Source organism: Hyperoodon ampullatus (assembly GCF_949752795.1).
Source record: "Hyperoodon ampullatus genome assembly, chromosome: 9".
Classification (NCBI taxonomy): Eukaryota; Metazoa; Chordata; class Mammalia; order Artiodactyla; family Ziphiidae; genus Hyperoodon; species Hyperoodon ampullatus.
In genome coordinates, this window is record NC_136922.1 from 81,611,586 (window position 1) to 81,636,207 (window position 24,622).

Sequence of the window (24,622 nt, forward strand, 5' to 3'; positions counted from 1 at the left end):
TCTCTTTACATATCTATATGTTATGGTGCTAAATGTGGATCTTAAAATCTGCATCATGGCCCTGGTTGTTAGCGTTAACATTTGAAAGAACTCTGACCTGATCTAGCCTCAGGGATTACTTATAAGCTGTTTTTTCTTAGCAATCAAAAAAACTGTAGAATAAGTTACTTCAAGTTTCATGAAATCAACACTGACTCCTCCTGAATATTTACTGGAGACAATGCTAGGCATGGGTAGGGTGGGATAGGCATAAAATGGAATAGAACTGGTATAGGTAATTACAACAAAAGACTATAAAATCTACCTTAATTGTTTTCTATGATGTTTATTATGGCATCATATATAAAAAGGTGATTTAAATGACTTTGTATTAGAATAACAAAGATTTTGCAATTTACTATAACAGGTTAAAAGCAGGTCAAAAGTCACCGTTGGTCAATATTTTTAAAGAATGGACTAATTAGGCTACGTAATGGACTGGGGATTGACCTCAAGTGCAGTTGTTCCATTCCGTGGTTGTGTTTGTCTTGCCCTGTATAACACTTTGGTCAAAACTGAGGTAAAATTCTCTTGTATCAGCTAAAATGTCCATTTCCTCTAAGTCTTAGCCTGGGGATTGGTGAGATTAACTGGTTTATCAGCTGGGGTGACCACAGGTTCAGAATCCCAATTCTAAAACCTATGACCCACTGCCTTCTAACTGTCCTCCCTCTACTCTCTCTCCTGGCAACACTCGAAAACCTCCATTTCCTGGGATAGAGCAATTCTTCCCATACTCAGGATCCTTTAGGGTCTCAGATTCTACCCCAAAACTTATCAAAGTATTTACAAAAAAAAAACAAAAAACTTCCTTCCTCACAGGAATTCTCATGAACAAAATCTCCCCATCTCTTCTTTTTTGGTGAAATTTAAAGAACTTCTTAGAAAGTTATACTTCATGACAGAGAGTAATCGTCATTAACTGGCTCCAGAGGCGCTTTTATATGTTGGAACTTGATCTACCTTTGGACTCTCTATAATTCAAAACATGTTTAGGGACAATGCTAGACATGAAGCTGGAGGTTGGGGGGTGGGGTGAGGGGTGTGCAGGCATAATGAAGAATAGACATTGTATAAGTATTTACAACAAGAATTTAAAATTGCTTATAGGAAACAAAGCAGCAGATGAAGCACAAGCAGGAAATCCTGTACAAGATTCAGCCTTAAATAAGGAAGGTAAGTACCACCCATCTTCCCTGTCCATTGGCCCCTGAGAGGCCTCCAGCTCTTTCTTGTGCCCTGGGTCCATGCTGTCCTCTTAAGGTTAACAATCAGACACATAAGGAACACAGTGCCCAGTGATGAAGCTGGATTCAACATAGAGCAACTTGCTAAAGGAATAAGTTTAGTTCAAAATATGACTCTGGAGAAGTATGAATATTATGGCTTCCATACAGTAGAACTCAGCTATTCTAGAATGAAGATATTCAAGAATTTGAAATGATAGTATCTACATTGCATATTTTCTCATAGTACCTGAAATATAAAATTACAAATCACTGGGGCTTCCCTAGTGGGGCAGTGGTTAAGAATCCGCCTGCCAATGCAGGGGATACGGGTTCGAGCCCTGGTCCGGGAAGATCTCACATGCCGTGGAGCAGCTAAGCCCGTGTGCCACAACTGCTGAGCCTGTGCTCTAGAGGCCACGAGCCACAACTACTGGAGCCCACACGTCACACTGCTGAAGCCTGTGCTCCGCAACAAGAGAAGCCACTGCAATGAGAAGCCCGCGCACTGCAATGGAGAGTAGCCCCAGCTCGCCGCCCACGCGCAGCGACAAAGACCCAATGCAACCAAAAATAAATAAATAAAATAAATTAATTAAAAAAAATTACAAACCATTATTTCTTTCCCTTATTTTTCCTCCCTACCTTCCTCCACAAGCACTTATTGATACTCTGTGATGAGCACTGAGCTAGGATATGAGGCTATGGAGATAAAAGATGGCTCTTGCCTTAAGAAACTCAGAATCTAGGAAGGATTCAGACATGTAAACAGATATAATAAAAATTGACCACTATGCACTAAGACAAAAATGAAACAGTCTTATGAAGGTATATAGTACAGGCTAAAGTAGGAGGATCAGTGATCCTTCCTGGAAGAAGGGACATCTGAGCTTGTTTTGAAGGGTGACTACTTGGTTACTGAAGAAGGAAGAAAAGGATGTTCCATGTAGAGGCCACAGCAGATGCAAAAGCATTGAGAGCATGAGGTCTTTCTGTGAACATGCAAGAAATTGAGCGTAACTGAAACAGTATGGCTGTAGTGTGCGAGCAGAGATGATAAACAACTGTGGGATGGGTCAGGTGTGCCAAGAATCGACTATAAAAGTCCTTGTTCCCTGAGGGCAACAAGGAGGGCCAGGGGCAAAGTTGTGTTGAATGAGGTCCCTATGGCAACAATACGGATGATGGAAGAGGGAATTAAGAAGTGAGACTGGAGGTCGAAAGCCTCATTTGGGGACATAAAGTAATCCAGATGGGAAGGAAATCCAGATCCAATTAAATCAGTGTCAAGCTTACACACACAAGGCAAGACCTGTCTCATGACAGCCTCTCAGAGGATAGGGAAGCAGGAGAGGGGAGCTGTTCCATAACATCTCAGAAGCTTCCCATCCTCTCCAGTGCCAGCAGGATCACAAGGCATTCCACCAAGACTCAGATTAGCTGTGGTCCAAGTCTTTGTTTACGTGGCGTATTTGGATACACGCAAGGTCATCAAGGTGCATGGCAGAGCCACTTCCCTGTAGGCAGTGGTAGTGAGTTTGGAAAGGAAGAAGTAAAGAACTGAGGAGATTATTAAAGTAATAGAACAGACAGTTTGGTGGCTAAGTGGGACGTCAAGAATAATGCCCAGGTTTCTGTCTGAAGCAACTTAAGTAGATGATGAAACATTCACAGAAGATAAATTATGTGAGAGTTACAGAAGAGGATCAGTTTGGAGGTGAGGGGTCAAGGAAAGGTAAGATGATATGACTCAGGGGTTGACATGTCAACTTGAGGTGTACTCTGGGGACATCCAAAGAGCAATGATAGCAGGCAATTCAGGATGTGATTTGGAAGCTCCTAGAAGAGGTCTGGCCTGGAACTGTAGGGAGTTCCAGGATGCAGGCAGTAGTTAAAACCACAAGAAAAACTGAGATCAAACAGGAGAGCGTATAAGTAAGGTGAGTGGGGGGCATTTATAGTATCAAAAAATATGGTTTTTAAGAATAAATGTTCTCAATAACAAGAATCATACAACCAGAATCACTACAGGAGAATATCTTGAAGAACTCCATCCCTTTTCTTCTTGTGGCTGGATTGGCTTTTAATTGTTTGGAAAGATCAAGTTTATAAAAGGAAATTGGTCACTATGGAAACAGGCTATTCAATATCAAGCAGGCAGTTTCACCACAAAAGGGTAATTACTTTAGTTTTTCCCTTAATTGTATGTTTTCATGGTTTTCAATAATCATATATCCTTTTGGTCAGAAATTTCTAGTCACTTAATGACCTGGTGAGCAAAAGCAGAAACACTAGTCTATAGCTATTTCCCCCAAGTTGCTTACTATGGGGCGCTGCAGAGCCAGACATTTTGTGACTTCAATACTCTACACTTTATCAGGGTGTGCAATTCATCTAATTTCTATAGCCAGCCTAAGTCTAAATGAACAGAGTCACAAAGGTGGTGTCTCCATATTTTCCTTCATAGCTCTTTTCTTAAGAATACGTTAATTTCATGTGACTTGTCAATCGTTATTCTAGCTGCAGTGAAAATCTAAAGCTGTATAAGAAGAAAAATATATACAAAATGTAAATAAATATGTCACCAAAATACTAAACAAAATTCAGGATATATTCATATTTAAATAATTGTTACTTCAATTACCTTATCCAGAAAAGCTTGTATCGATGCTTCCTGGTTAGCCGTATAAGCGATGTATCTATGTCTCCCAATGGAAGCAATCATCTGGGTCTCTTTTTCCAGGAGTTCACACAAAGCAGCTTTCCTTTCAGCTCCAGTAAAAGACTGGTTAATGCGTGCAAGTTCTTCTTGCCTCCAGACTAGAGGAATAACATAAAAGACTCCTGAGTTTTTAAAATCCCACAGAGCATTTTCCAGACAAGTGTATTTTATTTTTATAACAATTTAAATAAAATTATACATGAATAGAATCACTCATATTGTATACCTGATATATGAAAAAAATAGGATGAAATGAAAGCTGAGAGACGTAAAGCAATAAAAGTAGAGTCAAACTAACAGAAGCTGTAAGACATCAGTACAGATCATGTCAAATTATGCCTCCAAGTAAGCATGCACACCCCCCAGTATTGGAACAAATATGGCTTGGATTTGTGGCAGCCATGAACGTGTCCTGCTCAGATCTCCCTCCAAGAGAGTACCTGTAGCTAGGAGTACAGTGTCTGACAGTACCAGCTATAGCACTTCGGATCTGCCGCCATATTGGAGCAGAGGCCACACTTTTCCCACACTTACTCCCAGTCAGTGAGTAAGAACCATGGGAGAATCAGGGCCTGGCCATGTCTGCCCAATAGTGGTCTCTTCTGTGGTCAATCAGAGCTGACCGTCAGGCCGGCTCAGACTTCCTCAGAACTCTACCTGTTTGAAGATCTCCATCCCTCGTCCTCATTCCTTCCCTCTCTCAGCTTTCACAGGTGTCAACCTACATCTCAATCTGAAGACTTTCATTGCCTTTCCCTGCTCTCTCTTCCCTTTATCTTTCACTTCAAACTCCATCTTGGTGTCTGCTTCCCCCAGTACCCAAATTGACAGTTTTATGTAGAAATATTGACTTCAATTGTTTTCTTCATTATTAGCACTTTTAGAATGATTTTCCATTTCTTTACAAAACCCTAATTATATCAGCAAATGTTATAAAGTAATTACATTTACACTTTACTCAAACCAATGAATTAAGTTAGAATAATATTTACAATATTTTAAAGTGTTGGTTACTATCAACAAAGACTGTGTTGCACATTACTATATATAAAACAGATAATAAACAAGGACCTACAGTATAGCACAGGGAACTCTACTCAGTACTCTGTAATAACCTATATATGAGAAAAGAATCTGAAAAAGAATACATATATGTATATGTATAACTAAATCACTTTGCTGTACACCTGAAACTAATACAACATTGTAAATCAACTATACTCCAATATAAAATAAAAATTAAAAATAGAATGTGTTGCATGAAATACATCCTAAAACGAAACCATAAAATGCCAAAGAATAGTATTTTTATAAACTTACTTTACATCATATTCTCAAAATTAACCTCAGAAAATACAGAGTACTAGATCCTACCCCAAACTTAAATAAATCAAAATGTCTGGGCTCGGAATTTTTTATTTTAACAAGTGTTCCATTCAATTCTTATACACGTTAAATTTGGGGAAGAAAACTCTTTTATATCCCATATTTCAAAAATGTCAAACTTATTTATATTAAAGGAAAAACAGTGTTGGAAAGAACCTTAGAAATTAAACAGTTCAACACCCCTCCCCATCTAAGACAGCATCCTCCTCCCAGAAGCTTGGACAGGTTTAATTTGCTCACCCTGGTCCTGGTCCTAGCCTGTGAGGCTAAACAGTCAGTCTATTCTTTGCACCACATGGCATCGAAGACAGCTGTCACAGTCCACTTAGGTTTTCTCTTTTCCAGACAAAAACACTTCCCTTTCTTAAATTGCATATTATTTGACATAATTTCATGTCCTATCCAGGCCTAGTTCCTCTTTAATATATGGCATACCAAATTTCTGACAAGATGGAGGTTTATATACAGGCTGTTAACTCCAACTCCTCTCTCCTAAGTTCTTCTAGAAATGATACAGAAAACATGAAATGGGGTCCTAGGAGAGGGAGAGACCGGAAGCACTACTGGAAATCAGAGAGAGGTGTGATCCATGTGGTAGAAATCTTAGGGCAATTTCCGTAAGACACAGTGCAGATTCGACTGGAAGACACTCAAGGAGGCACAAATGTCGTCCCCCACACTGCTGTTGTCTCATCTCAGGAAGTGGACCCTCTAGCAGAAGGTAGTAAACCTTAACTCAGGACTCAGAACTAGAGAAAAGGGTAGGCTATGAATCCATTTGATAGTTTACGTGTTTTAAGAACGTCTTTGAAAAACTTTAAGAAGGAATAAAAAAAGAATGCTTACATTTCAAATCATTGCAGAAGAGTAACAATCATAAATGTTTGTGCAGAAAAAGACAAAAAAATTAGAAATAAAAAGCAAAAAGCAAGATGAGAGAAGCAAAATCAGGCATAATCGTTATATTGAAAAATATGAAATGGTTCGATTTTTTTGACTGAAAATAAAATATTATGGTTTTTTAAAATTTCAATGACATGATGTTTTTGGAAGGCACAAAGTGATGCCAAAGACTAAGGTTAAACATAAAAGGATGGTAAATATGAACAACAAAAAAGACAGATACAGCAATATTAATATATTGAAAATTGGGGGGAAAACACTCAAAATTCATCCCTTGGGATAGAAGATAATTTTATGATGAAAGGTATGACTCTCACGAATATTTATACTGAAAATCACATCCCATCAAGCTATAAAAAGCAAAACTTCTATCAGTTATAAACACTACTGTGGTGAGTATACTTTATATTATATAAACATAAATAAAATACAAATGAGTTAATCTATGACAGTCAAGTAAAGAAGAATTAAAAACAAAAAAAATCTGACACAGTATGATTAACATATTTAAATTAATTAATATACATCAAGCTCTGAACACCAAAGTCTGAAAATATATCTTATTTTCAAAGTTTTATGAAGCATTTATATACATTTATATAAATTCTAGGAGTAGGAATGGAAGAAAACATAAATCCCCCAAATCAGAAATGTCGAAAACTGCATTTTTTGACACAGTACAATTCAACTACAATTAATAACAAAAGTTTAAAAAAGAAATATATTCCAATCTGCTTGGAAATGTAAGGAATACTATCAAAAATAACATTTTAATCAAATAAGAAGTAAAAGGTATGAGTGTCAAAAATTAAGGAAAGAAAAAAAAAGCACTACATATCAAAATACATAGGATGAAACAAAAATTGCAGTAAGGTCAATTTGGGGGAATTTTACATAAGTAAGCCTCAAATTTAAATCAGGCCCCTGAAAAGTGTGTTTTGGGGCAGGGAGCCGGGCAGAGTTATAAAAAGCTGTAATGTATGTGACAGTTAATCACAAGCCTTCTCTGGAAGGTCATGTCTTCTGGGCACACCTCCCATTCTCCATGATTATTGAAAGATAACAGTATGGCTTTAATCCCCTGGGACATACATTTGGACTGTGAACCTGAACTCTTTTGAGCCATATTTGTTTTCTGTTCTTCACAGAACATGGAAGCAAAACAAAAGTAGAAACAGTGACCTACTGTTCTTTATTCTGAACAAACATTCCAAAAAGTCATTCTAGTCTTTGACATTCATCACAGTTCTTTTCAATGTGAACTTATTAGGTGCTTTACTACTGGAAAGCCATATTTACTTAATTAGCCATGTAATTCTTTCCTTTTATGTAGAGATGATTTATTACTTTATTGTCAGAATGATGAAGCTTCAGAGTCTCATGAACTACACTCTGGCCATAGAATCAAGCTTATTTTTTATCTGAACTTCAAAAAACCTAGTTCCCTGATCTGGTTATTATATTAATACTTGTCAAAATCCTATCACTTCTTTGCCAATTCAAAATACTCAACTGCAATTTTTGAGCAATTATTATCTGAAAGAACTCTATAAAGTTTGATGGTACATACAAAAGTGAGAAAGACATAATGCCTTCTTGAAGGAGCGAACGTGTCTCTGCCTCTCCCTAGTTGGATAGACTGTAAAATCCTTCCACTGGGACAGAATTTTTGCTTGTCATTACATTTATCTTTCCCCAAAAGCGTGACATTTTTCACCATTAGTTTTAAAGACTTCCTTTGGGTAAATCAACTCTTGACATAAGATTACTTCCTCTTATCTTCTATTAGATATGATTCAATCAAGTAAAATGTACTCTTCTGTTGTTATATTTCAGGCATGATTACTCTCTCATCATGTTGCAGGGATATTTCAGAATATATTAATTTATATAATTAGAAATTATATTTTCCTTCTTCTATTAAAATTTCAAGTTTACTTTAATACTAGTCCCTGCATCGAAAGGTAAATATCTGAAGTCATAAGTGTTGTTTCTGGCCCTCCTCTATTATAACCACTGCCTTTCATGATATCTGGTTTTATAATTTTATCATATTATTTCTTCCTCCTCTCAAATTTCAATTTGAAATCATCCTGATCAGGTCAAGGACTTGTCACTTGTGTTCTTTATAAGAATCCCATTCTGTCTCTTACCAGGAATACATTATTCAGATACTGTACAGTTTGGTCTATTCGAAAAGAGGATTTGTAAATTTAAAAGCTAAATTGTGTTCAGCAAAAGGGTTGTAAATTTAAGTGCTAAATTATGTTATGAAAGTCCAGAAAATCCATGATTGATGAGCTTATCATTTAAGAGTAGTTTTACCTACCAAAAAGCTTTAAAAATTTGACAATATCCATATACTAAAAGGCAGTATATGAATAAAGAGGAAGATTGCTTGCTTGTGGAAATAATAACTGAGAATATTTACCTCATGGGATTATATGGATGTCCCCAGAAAGCAAATAAAAACTGAATGATATTAGTAAGCATATTTTACTTCCCAGTTTTACATTAGAAACCTTTGGGACCAGTAATAAATTTAGCCCAGTAGGATATTTAAGCTATTCTGCCAACCTCAAAAAGCAATATACTGACCTGCTAGATTAATCCTTAAGTCCTGGGTGAATCTGGAGCTATACGTATGTGTATTCAAATACATTTATATCCATATATATTCAGATTTTGTATTTTGCTTAAATTATTAGTATGACTTTTAAAAAGGAAACAACCCGATGAAGCTAATTAGAAATATGAAAATAATGGACCTTAATTCCAATAAAATTCTCCATTAGATGAACAAACTCCCTGTAAATCTACAGTAAAGGATAGAACATGGCATCAGAAAAATACCATGACCCACTACTAATAAGGAATAGAAAAACACAGGAACCAGGAACAGCTATATAAAACTGATTTTATAACTGACTTGACAGTTTCCAGAACTATACAGAGAAGACACTGAGGGAAAATGAGAGATTCTTCCTGCTTTTCATAAAATATATGCTCCCTGGGAATGATAATAAAAGCAAACAAAAAAAATTGGAATCCTGCATTAGTTTGCTAGGGCTGTCACTGCAAAGTACCACAGACTGGGAGGCTTAAATAACAGAAATTTATTTCCTCACAGTTCTGAAGAATGGAAGTTCAAGATCAAGGTGAGGGCAGGATTAGTTTCTCCTGAGGGCCTCTCTCCTGGGCTTGTAAAGGGCCACCTTCCTCCACTGTCTTCACATGACCTTCTCTCTGTGCATGTCTGTGTCCTAATCTCCTCTTCTTATAAAGATACCAGTCATACTGGACTAGGGTCCCATATGAGCTCACTTTTTCTTCATTAGTTCTTTAAAGGTCCTATCTCCAAATACAGTCACATTCTGAGGTACTGGACATTAGAACTTCAACATCTGAATTTGGGGGGGAACATAATTCAGCCCAGAACAGATGTCAATAACCTCCAATATTTTTAAAGAAAAAGATATGAAAGCAACCGGTTCCTTTCAAAGAATACATTTATCTTATAACCTTAACTTACATTCTTGAACAAATTACCTAATTTCCAGTGTCTGAAGTTCAACTATAAAATGAAAGGATAGTACTAAAATATAAAGTCCATACACATTCTAAAATTTCTGAGATCTAATAAACTTGCTATTTCCAAACAAGAAACAGCAGAACATACAATATTTTGTCTGTCACTGGCAGTTTATACGCATCTTCTTTTTAAAATTCTTATCACAGACTGGAAGCCTGAATGGAAAAAAACCAAGAAGGATTCAGACTGAAAGCCCAGGGCCAGATCTGTCAAAGGACTGGGGCCAGGGAGTCTCCAGAAGCTAGAAGTCAAGGGACCTTGAGATCAAGAGGTAATAATTAGAGAAGAGTCAGAAAATACCATTTCCACCAGTTAAAACAAGACAAAGGGTAGAAGATTCAATTCAACAAACATTTATTAGACATAATGAACAAGGTCCTATCTGGTGCCCTAGGTACAGACATGGACAGTTAAGAGAATGGTATGCACAGAGAATAATGGGGCAAGGAAAAGAGGCTCTGAGCCTAATCCATGTTGATAAGAGAGGTTTCCTAAAGATAATGACTCCAATACCGAGTCTGAGATAAGAGTGACCAGTCAGATCAATGAAAGAAGTTGCCCTCAACATATTGCTATAAGAAAAAAAAAAAGACATAAAAATCAAACACTGTTGCCTGGAGATAGTCTTGTCTTTGATACAGCATATTATCTTATATAGTTAAATTCATTTTCCTAAATTGATATCATTTTGCTTTTATTACTAAGGAACAGGTTACCTGGAGGAAAAGTTAAACTTTGTTATTAGGAGTTGTAATTCAAACTATGCAATTGTCACTATGAGCCACAAGAGGGCAACAGTTTCAAACACTGGAGTAAAGAATATGGAATGAAAACTATAGTAAATAGAATAGCTATGTAAATTACTGAGCCTGTGAACCAGAATTTTAACTACAACCAAACAGAACTTTAAATTATTCTTAGAGTTCTAATTTAGAATTTTAGGCCTGGAAGAAAACTAAGAGATGTCTCTTTTATGTAAGAAATTTCATTTTCATTTTCTTCCATTTATCAAAGAGACAGATGTATTACTATTGCTTGTTAGACCTAGTGTTTAATTGTATCATCTTCAGTAAATAGCATATTATCATATAGCTATTTAAATAGACCTGATATCTGACACCTAAAATTGTATTCAATTAGAGAGGAAAGGATGACCTGAGTAACAGAGCACATAGTAACGTCCACAAATAAATAGTATATAAAGAAACAACGTTATAGTAAGAAAATTTACTTAAAGTTAATATTATGAATAATCATAGAGAAGTCAAAGACTATTATTTCTTTGGATAAAAAGACCGTATTCAACTAAAAAAAAACTGAGGCTACTTTTACTTTTTTTAATTCTTCTATGTCATCACAAGAGCCCAACTTCACTTTCCGGTATCTAAGGTAACAAATAACTCTTCTGTTCTGGCTACTTCCACTTTAGAGGTACCCTTGGGAAAGCAGAAGCTAGAGACAGTTGCATGGCTACATCCTTGGGTTTCCCTTCATTCATTCACTTATTCATTCTACCAGTATTTGTTGGGCAAGTAAGCTAAACACAGAAAAAAAGATCATCCAAAAAATAAATGAGTCATTCACTTACGGAGCTTACAGTCCAGTAGTGAAACTAATGTTAAAAAAAAAAAACGTATTATGGTGTTATAAATGAAAAGTTGGTGTGCAGTGAGAACAATAAGATGATAATAGGAGGTCCAAGTTGCACTGTCAGTCACAAAAGCCTTTGAGTAGGTGATATTTAAGCTGAGATTAGAAGGTGGGTATTGGGGAAAAGCTTCAAGAAGAACAGTGTGTATACTGCCCAAAGTAGGCAGTGACTGGCTTGTTCAAGTAACGGAAGTTTTTAACTGTGTCAATGACTAGCACACATCCTATGGAAGAAATAAGCCATAAAATCAAATGTGTAGAGAATATATATACAAATATATATATATATTTATAATCATTAGTAGGGGGGAATAAAAAGGTATCTCCTGTAAAGAGCAGAATCAGAGACAGAATGCTGGACTGAGGGGTTCAAGACAGTTCAACTCTGAGTTCACAAACTCCCAAGACCATCAGAGAAACAGACTGGACAATACTTTCTCTTTTTATCTCATAGGGATGAGGAGCAAATGAGATAACATACTAAAACTGAATAATTCACAGAGCCGTAGTCACATTTTATTCATCCATTGTTAATATAAAAGCATTTCCAATTTCACTCCAGCCTTAATTCCTGTCCCAAATGTAAGACATTATTCATCTTTTAAAATTCTCTAGTCCAGATACACCAGACATCTTCCTAAAATAATAAGGTCCCCCTTTTGTCTTTAGTAAACCTGTTTTTCTTACTAATGAAAAATTATAAAATTAATATTTTATGCAAAGCCTATTTCAAACTTACGTTCTAGTGCATTGTAAAGAAGTTCAAAATCTTCTTTTGTTCGAGGATTATGCCTCCGGTAATAATCCAATTTCATCCATTCTTCTTTTTCTCTTGTCTTCCTCAGTTCTTCCTGTGCTTCCCACTGCAACCTTAACATTTTCTGTCTTTTTAAATTGTCTACCACAACTTTAGCATGCCATCGTCTGTAGTAAGTCTGTATCACAATTACCTATACTTAAAGGAAATAAAATATGGTCAACCTTATTACACAATGAAAGGCAACAATGACTATTTCTATTCCAATTCAATAAGTACTAAAAAATACTGAGAGTCTAGTTTCAGCTCTATGCCATGTATTCTCACATACATTACAACAGAAAGGTCACAGATAATGCACATCAGCTATCTGACTTTGAAATCTAGTAGCAAGTATACCTTCACGGAAGGCAGTTAGTATAAAGTTAAGGGCACAGGGTCTGGAGTACAGCTTTGTTTAAATCTTCCCTCTGCTACTCACTAGTTAGTTACTTTGGGTAAGTTACTTGCCATCTCTGTGCTTTAGTACCCTCAGGTGCAAAATAGTGATAATGATACTATGCATACAAAGTGCTTACCTCAAGCCTGGTACACCACAAGTCCTCAATAAATACTATTATTGTTATGAATACTATGTATTGTTATCTACTTTTTCTTAATTGTCATTAGCATAGGCTCATATCTTTAAAAAAATGGTATTTACTAACCACACAGCGGGTAGGTTATGTGTGGAAACCACCAAAGCAAACATGTATTTATTAAATTGTGAGAAAAATATATATGTCTGAAGGTATATAATACAGTACTAGAGTCACAAAAAGCTTGCGATATAACTGAGAGATTTTTTGTTTTTATTTAGTAAACTCATTTAAAAAAAGTAAAATATAGAGAGGCTAGATCGTTTGAGGGTAGAGAATATGCTGACACGTCCCTTCCCCTCATCCAACCCCTGATGACTAGAGAAAAATTATAGAAGCAGAAATCAATAAAGATATTGGATCATACTGAAGGAGTCCTCCAACAGAACAGAAACTTTAAAGAATTCCCTTCAAGAAAGGAGGCACGTGGAATAAACTGAAGAAGGAATTAGTGTTACAGCTCTTTTAAAATTTGTCTCAGGTTTTCCGGTCCATACCGGAAAACCCCCCACGGAGCAGGGGTGGAATTCGAAGGAATCTACAGCCTAATCATGTACTGGAGAGGCAAGCTAGAAAACACGGAAGTGTCTCTAAGATGTTTCAACCCCAAAACTGGTGGATCTTGTGAGCAGAAGGGGTCTTAGGGCAACTAACAAGGTGACTGCTTGAAAAATGCAAAAGGGACAGGCTCCTCTAAAACAATTTAGGTAAAGAGCATCAGAGGTATTTGCCTCTAGGCAAGAGTGGTTGGTGTCCCAGAAAGCTGGTGACGCCCAGAATGAATAGAAGCACCCTCTCCAGAAAACTAGCTGCTTCCCAGAATCAAGCCTTGCACATCCCTGAAAGCCACTGAGGTAAGGCTACAGTAAACAAATATGTTGTAGCACTTTGGACATCAGGAATTTCAAATACTCTTGAGTACACACCCAAGAGTAACCAAAGATTTGAGAACAGCCAACAGAATAAAAGGTTCCTCATTCAATGTAGAAGAATTTACATTTGTGTGAAAGAGAATTACTAGAACGGGGGTTCTCAAAGTATGGTGGCCAGACCACCAGCAGCAGCAGCATCTAGAAAATTGTTAGAAATGCAGATTCTCAGGCCCACCCCAGAGTTAAAGAATCAGAAATTCTGGGGTGGGCATGGATTCTGTATATTTACAAATTTTCCACATGTTCTGCTGCATGCCAAAGTTTTAGAACCACTCTTTTAGAGTAAAACAAAACAAAGCAAAACAAAAAACAAGACCAGACTAGATAATTAACATTTTCAGAGAGAAAGGAAAGGCTGTTGAATCAATACAAAAGAAGCAACAAAAGACTGTGACATTTTTATTTTTGAAATTAAAAAAAAAATCGGTACAATGTGTTTATCTTGGGGGCTATTAAACTTGTTAAACTCATTAAGGATATTAAAACAAAGTTGTTTAAAGAACTTAGTTTTTCCCTTCTCCCATGATACTCCAGGGATTGGCCCAGGGATTGGCGAGCAGTTTAGGACTAGTAGGAAGCTCTGTGCTGTATTACAAATGGCTTCCTACTTGTGTTTCCTAGTGGCTGATCCACTTATCATCATCTTCTAGTCAGTAGAATGGGGGAAAAGACAAAAGAATTGCAATCCAGTCACTTTAAGAGCAATATCCAGAAGGGGCACACATCATTTCCCCTCACATTTCTTTTTTCCAGGCCTTAGTTCCTTGGCCTCACCAGCATAGAAAAGAGGTTATAAAATGCAGTTTTCAGTGTTGCAGCCTCATGCCCAGCTTAAGCTTTACTACAATGGGAAGAATAGGTATCAGCCAATAACTAGCAATCTATTCTGCTGATCTACAGAATGTGCAGAGTCTAAGAGGGAATTAGTAAGCAAGAAACTTAGACAAGAAAATCTTTTAGAATGCAGGTTGAAAGGTCATAAAAATTAGAAAGAATGGAGGAATATTAAGAGCCACGGAAGATAAATGCAGACATTCCAAAATATGTCTGATACAAGTTCCAGACAGAATGAAGAAAGTTGGATTAGAGAAATTGCTCAAAATATAATAGAAGAGCATTTCCCCAAACTAAAGACATGAGCTCTCAGATAGAAAGGATCCATCACCAAGTCTCAAGCACATCACAGTAAGATTACTAAGGATTAAGTGAAAATCCTAAAAGCTTCCGGAAAGAGGAAACAAAGAACTGAGAATCCCATTGACATCAGACTTTTAATCAAAAACAGCTTCAAAGATATAAAATAAAATAATTTTGAAAATAAGTTTGAATCTAGCCTTCTACACCCACTCAGACTAAAACCCAAAACGAGGTTCATTCAATAGGACTTAGATGGTTCACCTCCCATGTGTAATATCTGAAATAATTACTAGAGAATATGTTCCAACAAGAACAATAAAGAGGGGGAGACCTTCAAGATAGCAGAGGAGTAAGACGTGGAGATCACCTTCCTCCCCACAAATACATCAAAAATGCATCTACATGTGGGACAACTCCTACAGAACACCTACTGAACACTAGCAGACCTCAGACTTCCCAAAAGGCAAGAAACTCCCCACGTACCTGGGTAGGGCAAAAGAAAAAAGAAATAACGGAGACAAAAGAATAGGGATGGGACCTGCACCTCTGGGAGGGAGCTGTGAAGGAGGAAAGTTTTCCACACACTAGAAGCCCCTTCACTGACGGAGATGGGGGGTGGACGGCGGGAAGCTTCAGAGCCACGGAGGAGAGCGCAGCAACAGGGGTGCGGAGGGTAAAGCAGAGAGATTCTCGCACAGAGGATCGGTGCCGACCAGCACTCACCAGCCTGAGAGGCTTGTCTGCTCCCCCACCTGGGCGGGCGGGGGCTGGGAGCTGAGGCTTGGGCTTCGGAGGTCGGATCCCAGGGAGAGGACTGGGGTTGGCTGCATGAACACAGCTTGAAGGGGGCTAGTGCCCCACAGCTAGCCAGGAGGGAGTCCGGGAAAATGTCTGGACTTGCCTACAGGCAAGAGACCATTGTTTCGGGGTGCGCGGAGAGAGGGGATTCAGAGCACCACCTAAATGAGCTCCAGAGACGGGCGGAAGCCACAGCTACCAGCTCGGACACCAGAGATGGGCATGAAATGCTAACACTGCTGCTGCAGCCACCAAGAATCCTGTGTGCAAGCACAGGTCACTATCCACACTCCTCCGGGAGCCTATGCAGACTGCCACTGCCAGGGTCCCATGGTCCAGGGACAACTTCCCTGGGAGAACACATGGCACACCTCTGGCTGTTGCAACGTCACGCTGGCCTCTGCTGCCGCAGGCTCGCCTCGCATTCCAATTATAACTAATGTACCCCTCCCTCCCCCCGGCCTGAGTGAGCCAGAGCTCCCTAATCAGCCGCTGCTTTAACCACCTCCTGTCTGCGAGGGAACAGATGCCCTCAGGCGACCTACACGCAGAGGCAGGGCCAAATCCAAAGCTGAACCCCGGGAGCTGTGCAAACAAAGAAGAGAAAGGGAAATTTCTCCCAGTAGCCTCAGGAGCAGCGGATTAAATCTCCACAATCAACTTGATGTACCCTGCATCTGTGGAATACCTCAATAGACAACAAATCATCCCAAATTGAGGCAGTGGACTTTGGGAGCAACTGTAGACTTGGGGTTTGCTGTCTGCGACAGACTTGTTTCTGATTTTTATGTTTATCTTAGTACAGTTTTGAGTGCTTGTTCTCAATGGTAGATTTGTTTATTGTTTTGGTTGCTCTCTTCTTTTTTTTCTTTTATTATTACTATTTTATTTTTAATTTTAATAATTTTTTTTTAATTTTTTATTTATTTATTTTTCTTTCTTTCTTTTCTTCTCCCTTTTCTTCTGAGCTGTGTAGCTGACAGGCTCTTGGTGCTCCGATCTGGTGTCAGGCCTGAGCCTCTCAGGTGGGAGAGCTGAGTTCAGGATATTGGATCACCAGAGACCTCCTGGCTGCACATAATATCAATCGGCTAGAGCTCTCCCAAAGATTTCCATGTCAACACTAAGATCCAGCTCCACCCAACGGCCAGCAAGCTCCAGTGCTGGACGCCCCATGCCAAACAACTAGAAAGACAGAAACACAACCCCACCCATTATCAGAGAAGTTGCCTAAAATCATACACAGTTCATAGACACCACAAAATACACCACAAAATACACCACCAGACGTGGTCCTACCCACCAGAAAGACAAGATCCAGCCCCACCTACCAGAACACAAGCACCAGTCCCCCCAGCCAGGAAGCCTACACAAGCCACTGAACCAACCTTACCCACTGGGGACAGACACAAAAGACAATGGGAACTATAAACCTGCAGCCTTCGAAAAGGAGACCCCAAACACAGGAAGTTAAGCAAAATGAGAAGACAGAGAAACATGCAGCAGATGGAGCAAAGTAAAAACCCACCAGACCAAACAAATGAAGAGGAAATAGGCAGTCTACCTGAAAAAGAATTCAGAGTAATGATAGTAAAGATGATCTGAAATCTTGGAAATAGAACGGAAAAAATACAAGAAATGTTTAACAAGGACCTGGAAGAACTAAAGAGCAAACAAAAAATGATGAACAACACAATAAATGAAATTAGGAATTCTCCAGAAGGAATCAATAGCAGAATAACTGAGGGAGAAGAATGCATAAGTGACCTGGAAGATAAAATAGTGGAAATAACTACTGCAGAGCAGAATAAAGAAAAAAGAATGAAAAGAATTGAGGACAGTCTCAGAGACCCCTGGGACAATATTGAATGAACTAACATTTGAATTATAGGGGTCCCAGAAGAAGAAGAGAAAAAGAAAGAGTCTGAGAAAATATTTGAAGAGATTACAGTTGAAAACCTCCCTAACATGGGAAAGGAAATAGTTAGTCAAGTCCAGGAAGCACACACAGTCCCAAACAGGATAAATCCAAGGAGAAACACACCAAGACACATATTAATCAAACTATCAAAAGTTAAATACAAAGAAAAAATATTGAGAGCAGCAAGGGAAAAGCAACAAACAACATACAAGAGAATCCCCATAAGGTTAACAGCTGATCTTTCAGCAGAAACTCTGCAAGCCAGAAGGGAGTGGCAGAACATATTTAAAGTAATGAAAGGGAAAAACCTACAAACAAGATTGCTCTACCCAGCAAGGATCTCATTCACATTCGACAGAAAAATTAAAACCTTTACAGACAAGCAAAAGCTAAGAGAATTCACCACCACCAAACCAGCTTTACGACAAATGCTAAAGGAACTTCTCTAGGCAGGAAACACAAGAGAAGGAAAAGACCTACAATAACAAACCCAAAACAATTAAGAAAATGGTAATAGGAACATACATATCGATAATTACCTTAAATGTAAGTGGATTAAATGCTCCACCCAAACACCTAGACTGGCTGAATAGCCAAAGCAATCTTGAGAAAGAAAAATGGAGCTGGAGGAGTCAGGCTCACTGACTTCAGACTATACTGCAAAGCTACAGTAATCAAGAGAGTATGGTACTGGCACAAAAACAGAAATATAGATCAATGGAACAGGATAGAAAACCCAGAGATAAACCTATGCACATATGGTCACCTTATTTTTGATTAAAGAGGCAAGAATATACAATGGATAAAAGACAGCCTCTTCAATAAGTGTTGCTTGGAAAACTGGAGAGCTACATGTAAGAGAATGAAATTACAACACTCCCTAACACCATACACAAAAATAAACTCAAAATGGATTAAAGACCTAAATGTAAGGCCAGACACTATCAAACTCTTAGAGGAAAACATAGGCAGAACACTCTATGACATAAATCACAGCAAGATCCTTTTTGACCCACCTCCTAGAGAAATGGAAATAAAAACAAAAATAAACAAATGGGACCTAATGAAACTCAAAAGCTTTTGCACAGCAAAGGAAACCATAAACAAGACAAAAAGACAACCCTCAGAGTGGGAGAAAATATTTGCAAACAAAGCAACTGACAAAGTATTAATCTCCAAAATATATAAGCAGCTCACGCAGCTCAATATCAAAAAAACACACAACCCAATCCAAAAATGGGTGGAAGACCTAAATAGACATTTCTCCAAAGAAGATATACAGATTGCCAACAAACACATGAAAGGATGCTCAACATCACTAATCATTAGAGAAATGCAAATCAAAACCACAATGAGGTATCACCTCACACCAGTCAGAATGGCCATCATCAAAAAATCTACAAACAATAAATGCTGGAGAGGGTGTGGAGAAAAGGGAACCCTCTTGCACTGTTGGTGTGAATATAAATTGATACAGCCACTATAGAGAACAGTATGGAGGTTCCTTAAAAAACTAAAAATAGAACCAACATATGACCCAGCAATGGTAGCAATTACCCAGCAATCCCACTACTGGGCATATACCCTGAGGAAACCATAATTCAAAAAGAGTCATGTACCACAATGTTCATTGCAGAACTATTTACAATAGCCAGAACATGGAAGCAACCTAAGTGTCCATCAACAGATGAATGGATAAGGAAGATGTGGCACATATATACAATGGAATATGACTCAGCCATAAAAAGAAACAAAATTGAGTTATTTGTAGTGAGGTGGATGGACCAAGAGTCTGTCATACAGAGTGAAGTAAGTCAGAAAGAGAAAAACAAATACCGTATGCTAACACATATATATGGAATTGAAAGAAAAAAAAAAAAGGTTATGAAGAACCTAGGGGCAGGACTGTAATAAAGACGCAGACGTAGAGAATAGACTTGAGGACACGGGGAGGGGGAAGGGTAAGCTGGGACGACATGAGAGAGTGGCATGGACATACATACACTACCAAATGTAAAACAGATAGCTAGTGGGAAGCAGCCGCATAGCACAGGGAGATCAGCTCGGTGCTTTGTGACCATCTAGAGGGGTGGGATAGGAAGGGTGGGAGGGAGACACAAGAGGCAGGGAAGATGGGGATACATGTATACGTATAGCTGATGCACTTTGTTATATATCAGAAACTAACACAACATTGTAAAGCAATTATACTCCAATAAAGATGTTCGAAAAAAAATCAAAAAAACAAAATAAAATAAAATAAAAACAACAACAACAAAAGAACAATAAAGAGGAAAAATTAAAGAAGTAAGCAAACACTTCCAAAAAAGGTTTTAAGCTAAATATAACATTTGAAAAAATTCATATATATTATATTGATGTAAATATATAAAAACAATCTGAAGTTATAATTATATAGTGAATTATAATGGTGTAATATACATACAATTGTAATTCCAGATCAAGTCCTCACTGAACGGGAGGAGTGAGTGAAGAGGAGGAAGAAATGAAGAAAAGCCTGCTAGGGTCCTTGACTTGTTCATGGAAAATATATAGAGCCTGATTAAGTATGCATTTGGTATTAAAACATTAAGTCCATTCAAATCTTTTTATGAGTAACCACTTGAAAAATAGAAACAAAGTACCTACTTCTGACCTATGAAAGAACAAAAAAATGGAAAAGAAAAGTTTAAACCAAAAAAAAAAAGAAAGAAAGATTAAAAAAAAACAAACAAGAATAAATAAATCAAAAACAAAATGAGATGGCAGGAATGAGTACAAAAATATCAGTAGTCACACATAATATAATCTTGCTTACAACAAGAAAGATATAAATACTAAGCATTGAACTCAAGAAGTTCAAGAATAAAATAAACATGATACAAATAAAAAGGTATCTATCAAGATAGAAGAACGTATTAAATTGAAATTTACTCCTTTTACTGGCTTTCAACCAATCCTTCTGTTTACAGCTCACATCTCACTTCCATCTTCCACAGAACCTCCAATTCACTTTCCAAGATTCTGTGGGGCAAACTGATTTGGTTCTTGATGCCATCCCCCTTGGCAGGCATTTAGATTTTCACTTCGTCTGCTCAAGTAAGTCAAGTTAACACTTCCCCATCTGCTTTACAACTTTAAAAAATCGACTCACATTTACTCTTCTCTCTTCCCATATATTCTTTGTTCCTGTATGTTTATGCTTTTCTTATTCCCTTAATATCATTTTACCCAAGTTTGTAAAGTGTTGTAGTGTAGTGTAGTGTTGTTCATTTCCCCACCTAATAGCCTTTCTCTCCGACTTCCTTACTAACAAAATCTCAGTCTTACTGAGGAGCAACAATATGAAACTTTAAAAATGTAATTATCACATAGTCCCAGCAGGGACAGTGAAGTCACATGACCCAGTTCAGGTCAATGAGATGCAAGTTGAATCACTGGCAGGGGCTTTCAGGGAAAATTCTTGAATAGCATCCATGGGACATGCTCCCTTGTCTTCTCCCTTCTTGCAGAATGCAGACATTATGCTGAAGGTTCGTTAACCATTTTATCATCATACAGTAACAAGCTCATGATAGTAAGATTAATTATTAGAGTGGAAGGGTAAAAGGAATTCAGGTTCCTGATGACATCACAGAGCCACCAGCCAGGCCCCATACAGTAAGAAATTAAAAATTCGTTTGGACTGAGAAAATAAGAATCCATCAGGCTTGAATACCAGGCACGAATACAGTCAGCTACAAAATTAATAGGAAGCAATATTTTTCCCAAGAACACTCTGCAGCTATAAAATGTCATAACAACCCCTTCTTTGAGTGACTACTATTTTCTTTCTCTCTGAGAAACTTTGTTCTCTAAAATCATAATCTATCATAAACTTTGCTGTCTGAAATTAGATCACTAAGAATGAAACACCCCACTCTTGCCTGGAGGATCTATGTTATTTTGACAGAGAGAAGCAGACTTGATTTACAACGAACGTGCTGAACTTCAGAGAATAAACACATCCACATCTCTCTCCTAACTTTGTTACCAAAGGGACAGGACTCTCTGGTCCATGCCTCAGTCCAGACTTGATGCTGACCCATCTACACGCAACCTTGTTTTACAGAGACAATCAAAATACTGTAACACTTAAATTTCACCAAAACTTCACTCCTCCCCAAAAGTCTATAATAACTCCACCTTTTCCTTTTGTGAAAATTAGTTTGGACTGAAAACGTAAACATTTTCAGGCTGGAATAATTGCAGGCACTGATAAAGTCAACTACAAAGTTAGCCATGTGGTTCCCCTGCTGAGCAGTCTCCTTCAGGGCAATGAGTCAACAGACTGAGACTACAACAGGCTCCTCTCTCGATGTCCTAAGCTAATTGGGCTAGAACAGCAGTCTAGCTCCCGGTTTCTTGTCACGCAAAAAACAAAATCCCTGCTTTCAATTCTTTTTATTCAAGCAAAATGATGCTAGGAAGTAGCAGAGATAAAATGCATATGCTTTGTATGTCATGTTTAACTGATATCCCAAATGTTTAACAGGGTAAAGGTATCCATTTTTCCCCAACTGATCAATGTACTTCTGAGCAAGATCTGCAATTTTTCATGAAAATTGCAAACTTACTCTGAAATTCATATGGAAGAAAAACTTGCATTAATAGTCAAGACAGTCTTGAAAAGGAAGAACAGTGAGGTAGAACCTAATGGACCAGGCCTCAAAATATATTACAAATCAGTAGTAATTAAAGCAATATATTACTGACATAGAGAAAAACATATACATTAATGAAAGAATGCAGAAATCAGAAACAGGTGCATATATATATGAAAATTTAGTATACATTACTGTGGAGAGAATAAACTTGATTATTCATGGTACTGAGCAGTTGGCATTACATTTGGAAAAAATAAAATTTAACTCTTCTTCATATCATTTTTAAGAATCCAGATAAAGTTGTACACATACACCAACTATAAAAGAAAGTTATACTTATGACTGTGGGATGATACAGCCTTTTATAACAATACATAAAATGCAAAAACCATAAAAGGGAATATTAATAAGTTTGACTATAATGAAAGACATCATAAACTAAGTATGAGTAATAGGTGGAGAGAAAATATAAAAATATATTTAACATCTGTAAGGAGACAACAATTTTTTAAAATAATATGTGCTACTGGTGTAGTCAGCATGGAATGGGCTCTTATAAATGGTTTATGCATACATCATTTGGTACAATATTTCTGAAAAACACTTGGTAATATCTAAAACTTTTAAAAAGTCATCATTTTTTCCCCTAGTAATTCAACTTCTAACATCTTCTCTAAGTATTTTTTAAATGCACACTACAATTTACATAGCATTAAGATTTTGGTGAAAACATGTCTAAATGTCCTAAAAGAGAAAATAATTAAATTATAGTGTTAACATTGTGGAATAATATAATGCTGTTAAATTGTTTATAATAAGTACTAAAAGGTAGAGAAATGATTGTGATATAATGTTAGGTGTACAAGAAACTTCTTTAAAGTTCCATGTATAATTATCTCCCAATGGAAAGTAAGAATAAGAAAAATCTGAGCGAGGAATTTTCTGCAAATTTTTTTTATGATTAATGCCATTTGGAAAAAAAGAAGGAAAATACTATATTGACTACGTTTAGGGTTAGATACTGAATAAGTTTTTGTTTAAAATGTCTGGTGACAGAATATCAAGAGACAGAAATTTATAAAAAAGAACCAAGTGGAAATTTAGGAGTTTAATAGTAAAATAACTGAAACGAAAACACAAAAAACAGGCTCAACAGCAGATCTTAACTGGCAAAAGAAAGAATAATGAATTTGATGACAGATCATTAGAAACTATCCACTCTGAAGAAGGGGGAAAAAAGGTAAAGGAACAGAGACTCAGAGATCTTTAGGACACCATCAAGTATACAAGCATACACAAGTACTAAAGGGAATTCTCCAAACTGAAAGAAAATGATATTAGATGTTAATTTTAACTCAAATGAAGAAATAAATAGCACCGGAAAAAGTAATTATGTAGGTAAAATATAAAAGACTATATAAATACATTTTCCTCTTTTCTACTCTTATTTAAAAGTCAATTGCATAAAAACAATAATTATAAAAGGAATTACAGGGCTTAGAACATAAACAGAATGTACATGTTTGTATGATAATAGCACAAAGAAGAAGGGATAAACTTGGAGTTCTATTGGAACAAGGTTTCAATACTTTATTAAATTTCAGTTAGTATTAATACAAAGTATGTTGCTATAAATTGAGATGTATATTCTAATCCCTAAATTACACTTGGAGCAACCACTTAGCAAATAACTAAAAAAATTTTTTTAAACAATAAAGCAATAATATAAAAGACGACCTCATTAAAATTGGACAAAGTATCTGAATGTACATTTCTCCTAAGAAAATATATAAATTGTTAATAAGCACATGAGGTGGGAAGATGGCGGAAGAGTAAGACGCAGAGATCACCTTCCTCCCCACAGATACATCAGAAATTCATCTACACGTGGAACAACTCCTACAGAACACCTACTGAATGCTGACAGAAGACCTCAGACCCCCCAAAAGGCAAGAAACTCCCCACATACCTGGATAGGGCAAAAGAAAAAAGAATAAACAGAGACAAAAGGATAGGGACGGGACCTGCACCAGTGGGAGGGAGCCGTGAAGGAGGAAAGGTTTCCACACACTACAAGCCCCTTCGCGGGCGGGGACTGCAGGTGGCGGAGGGGGAAAGCTTCGGAGTAGCGGAGGAGAGCACAGCAACAGGGGTGTGGAGGGCAAAGTGGAGAGATTCCGGCACAGAGGATCGGTGCCCTCAGGCACACACCAGCCCGAGAGGCTTGTCTGCTCGGCGGCAGGGGCGGGCGGGGCTGGGAGCTGAGGCTCGGGTA

General features: G+C 37.4%; 1 protein-coding gene across 1 annotated transcript in view; it reads right to left on the minus strand.

The window, feature by feature from the left end:
- Positions 1-24,622, minus strand: part of IQUB (IQ motif and ubiquitin domain containing) — a gene marked incomplete at both ends in the record, with an annotated part of 61,630 nt that overhangs the window by 21,918 nt on the left and 15,090 nt on the right. The window contains 2 exons of the mRNA XM_079710887.1: positions 3,910-4,085; positions 12,258-12,468. Coding sequence (XP_079567013.1) covers positions 3,910-4,085; positions 12,258-12,468 — 387 coding nt within the window. The remainder of the gene's footprint in view (positions 1-3,909; positions 4,086-12,257; positions 12,469-24,622) is intronic.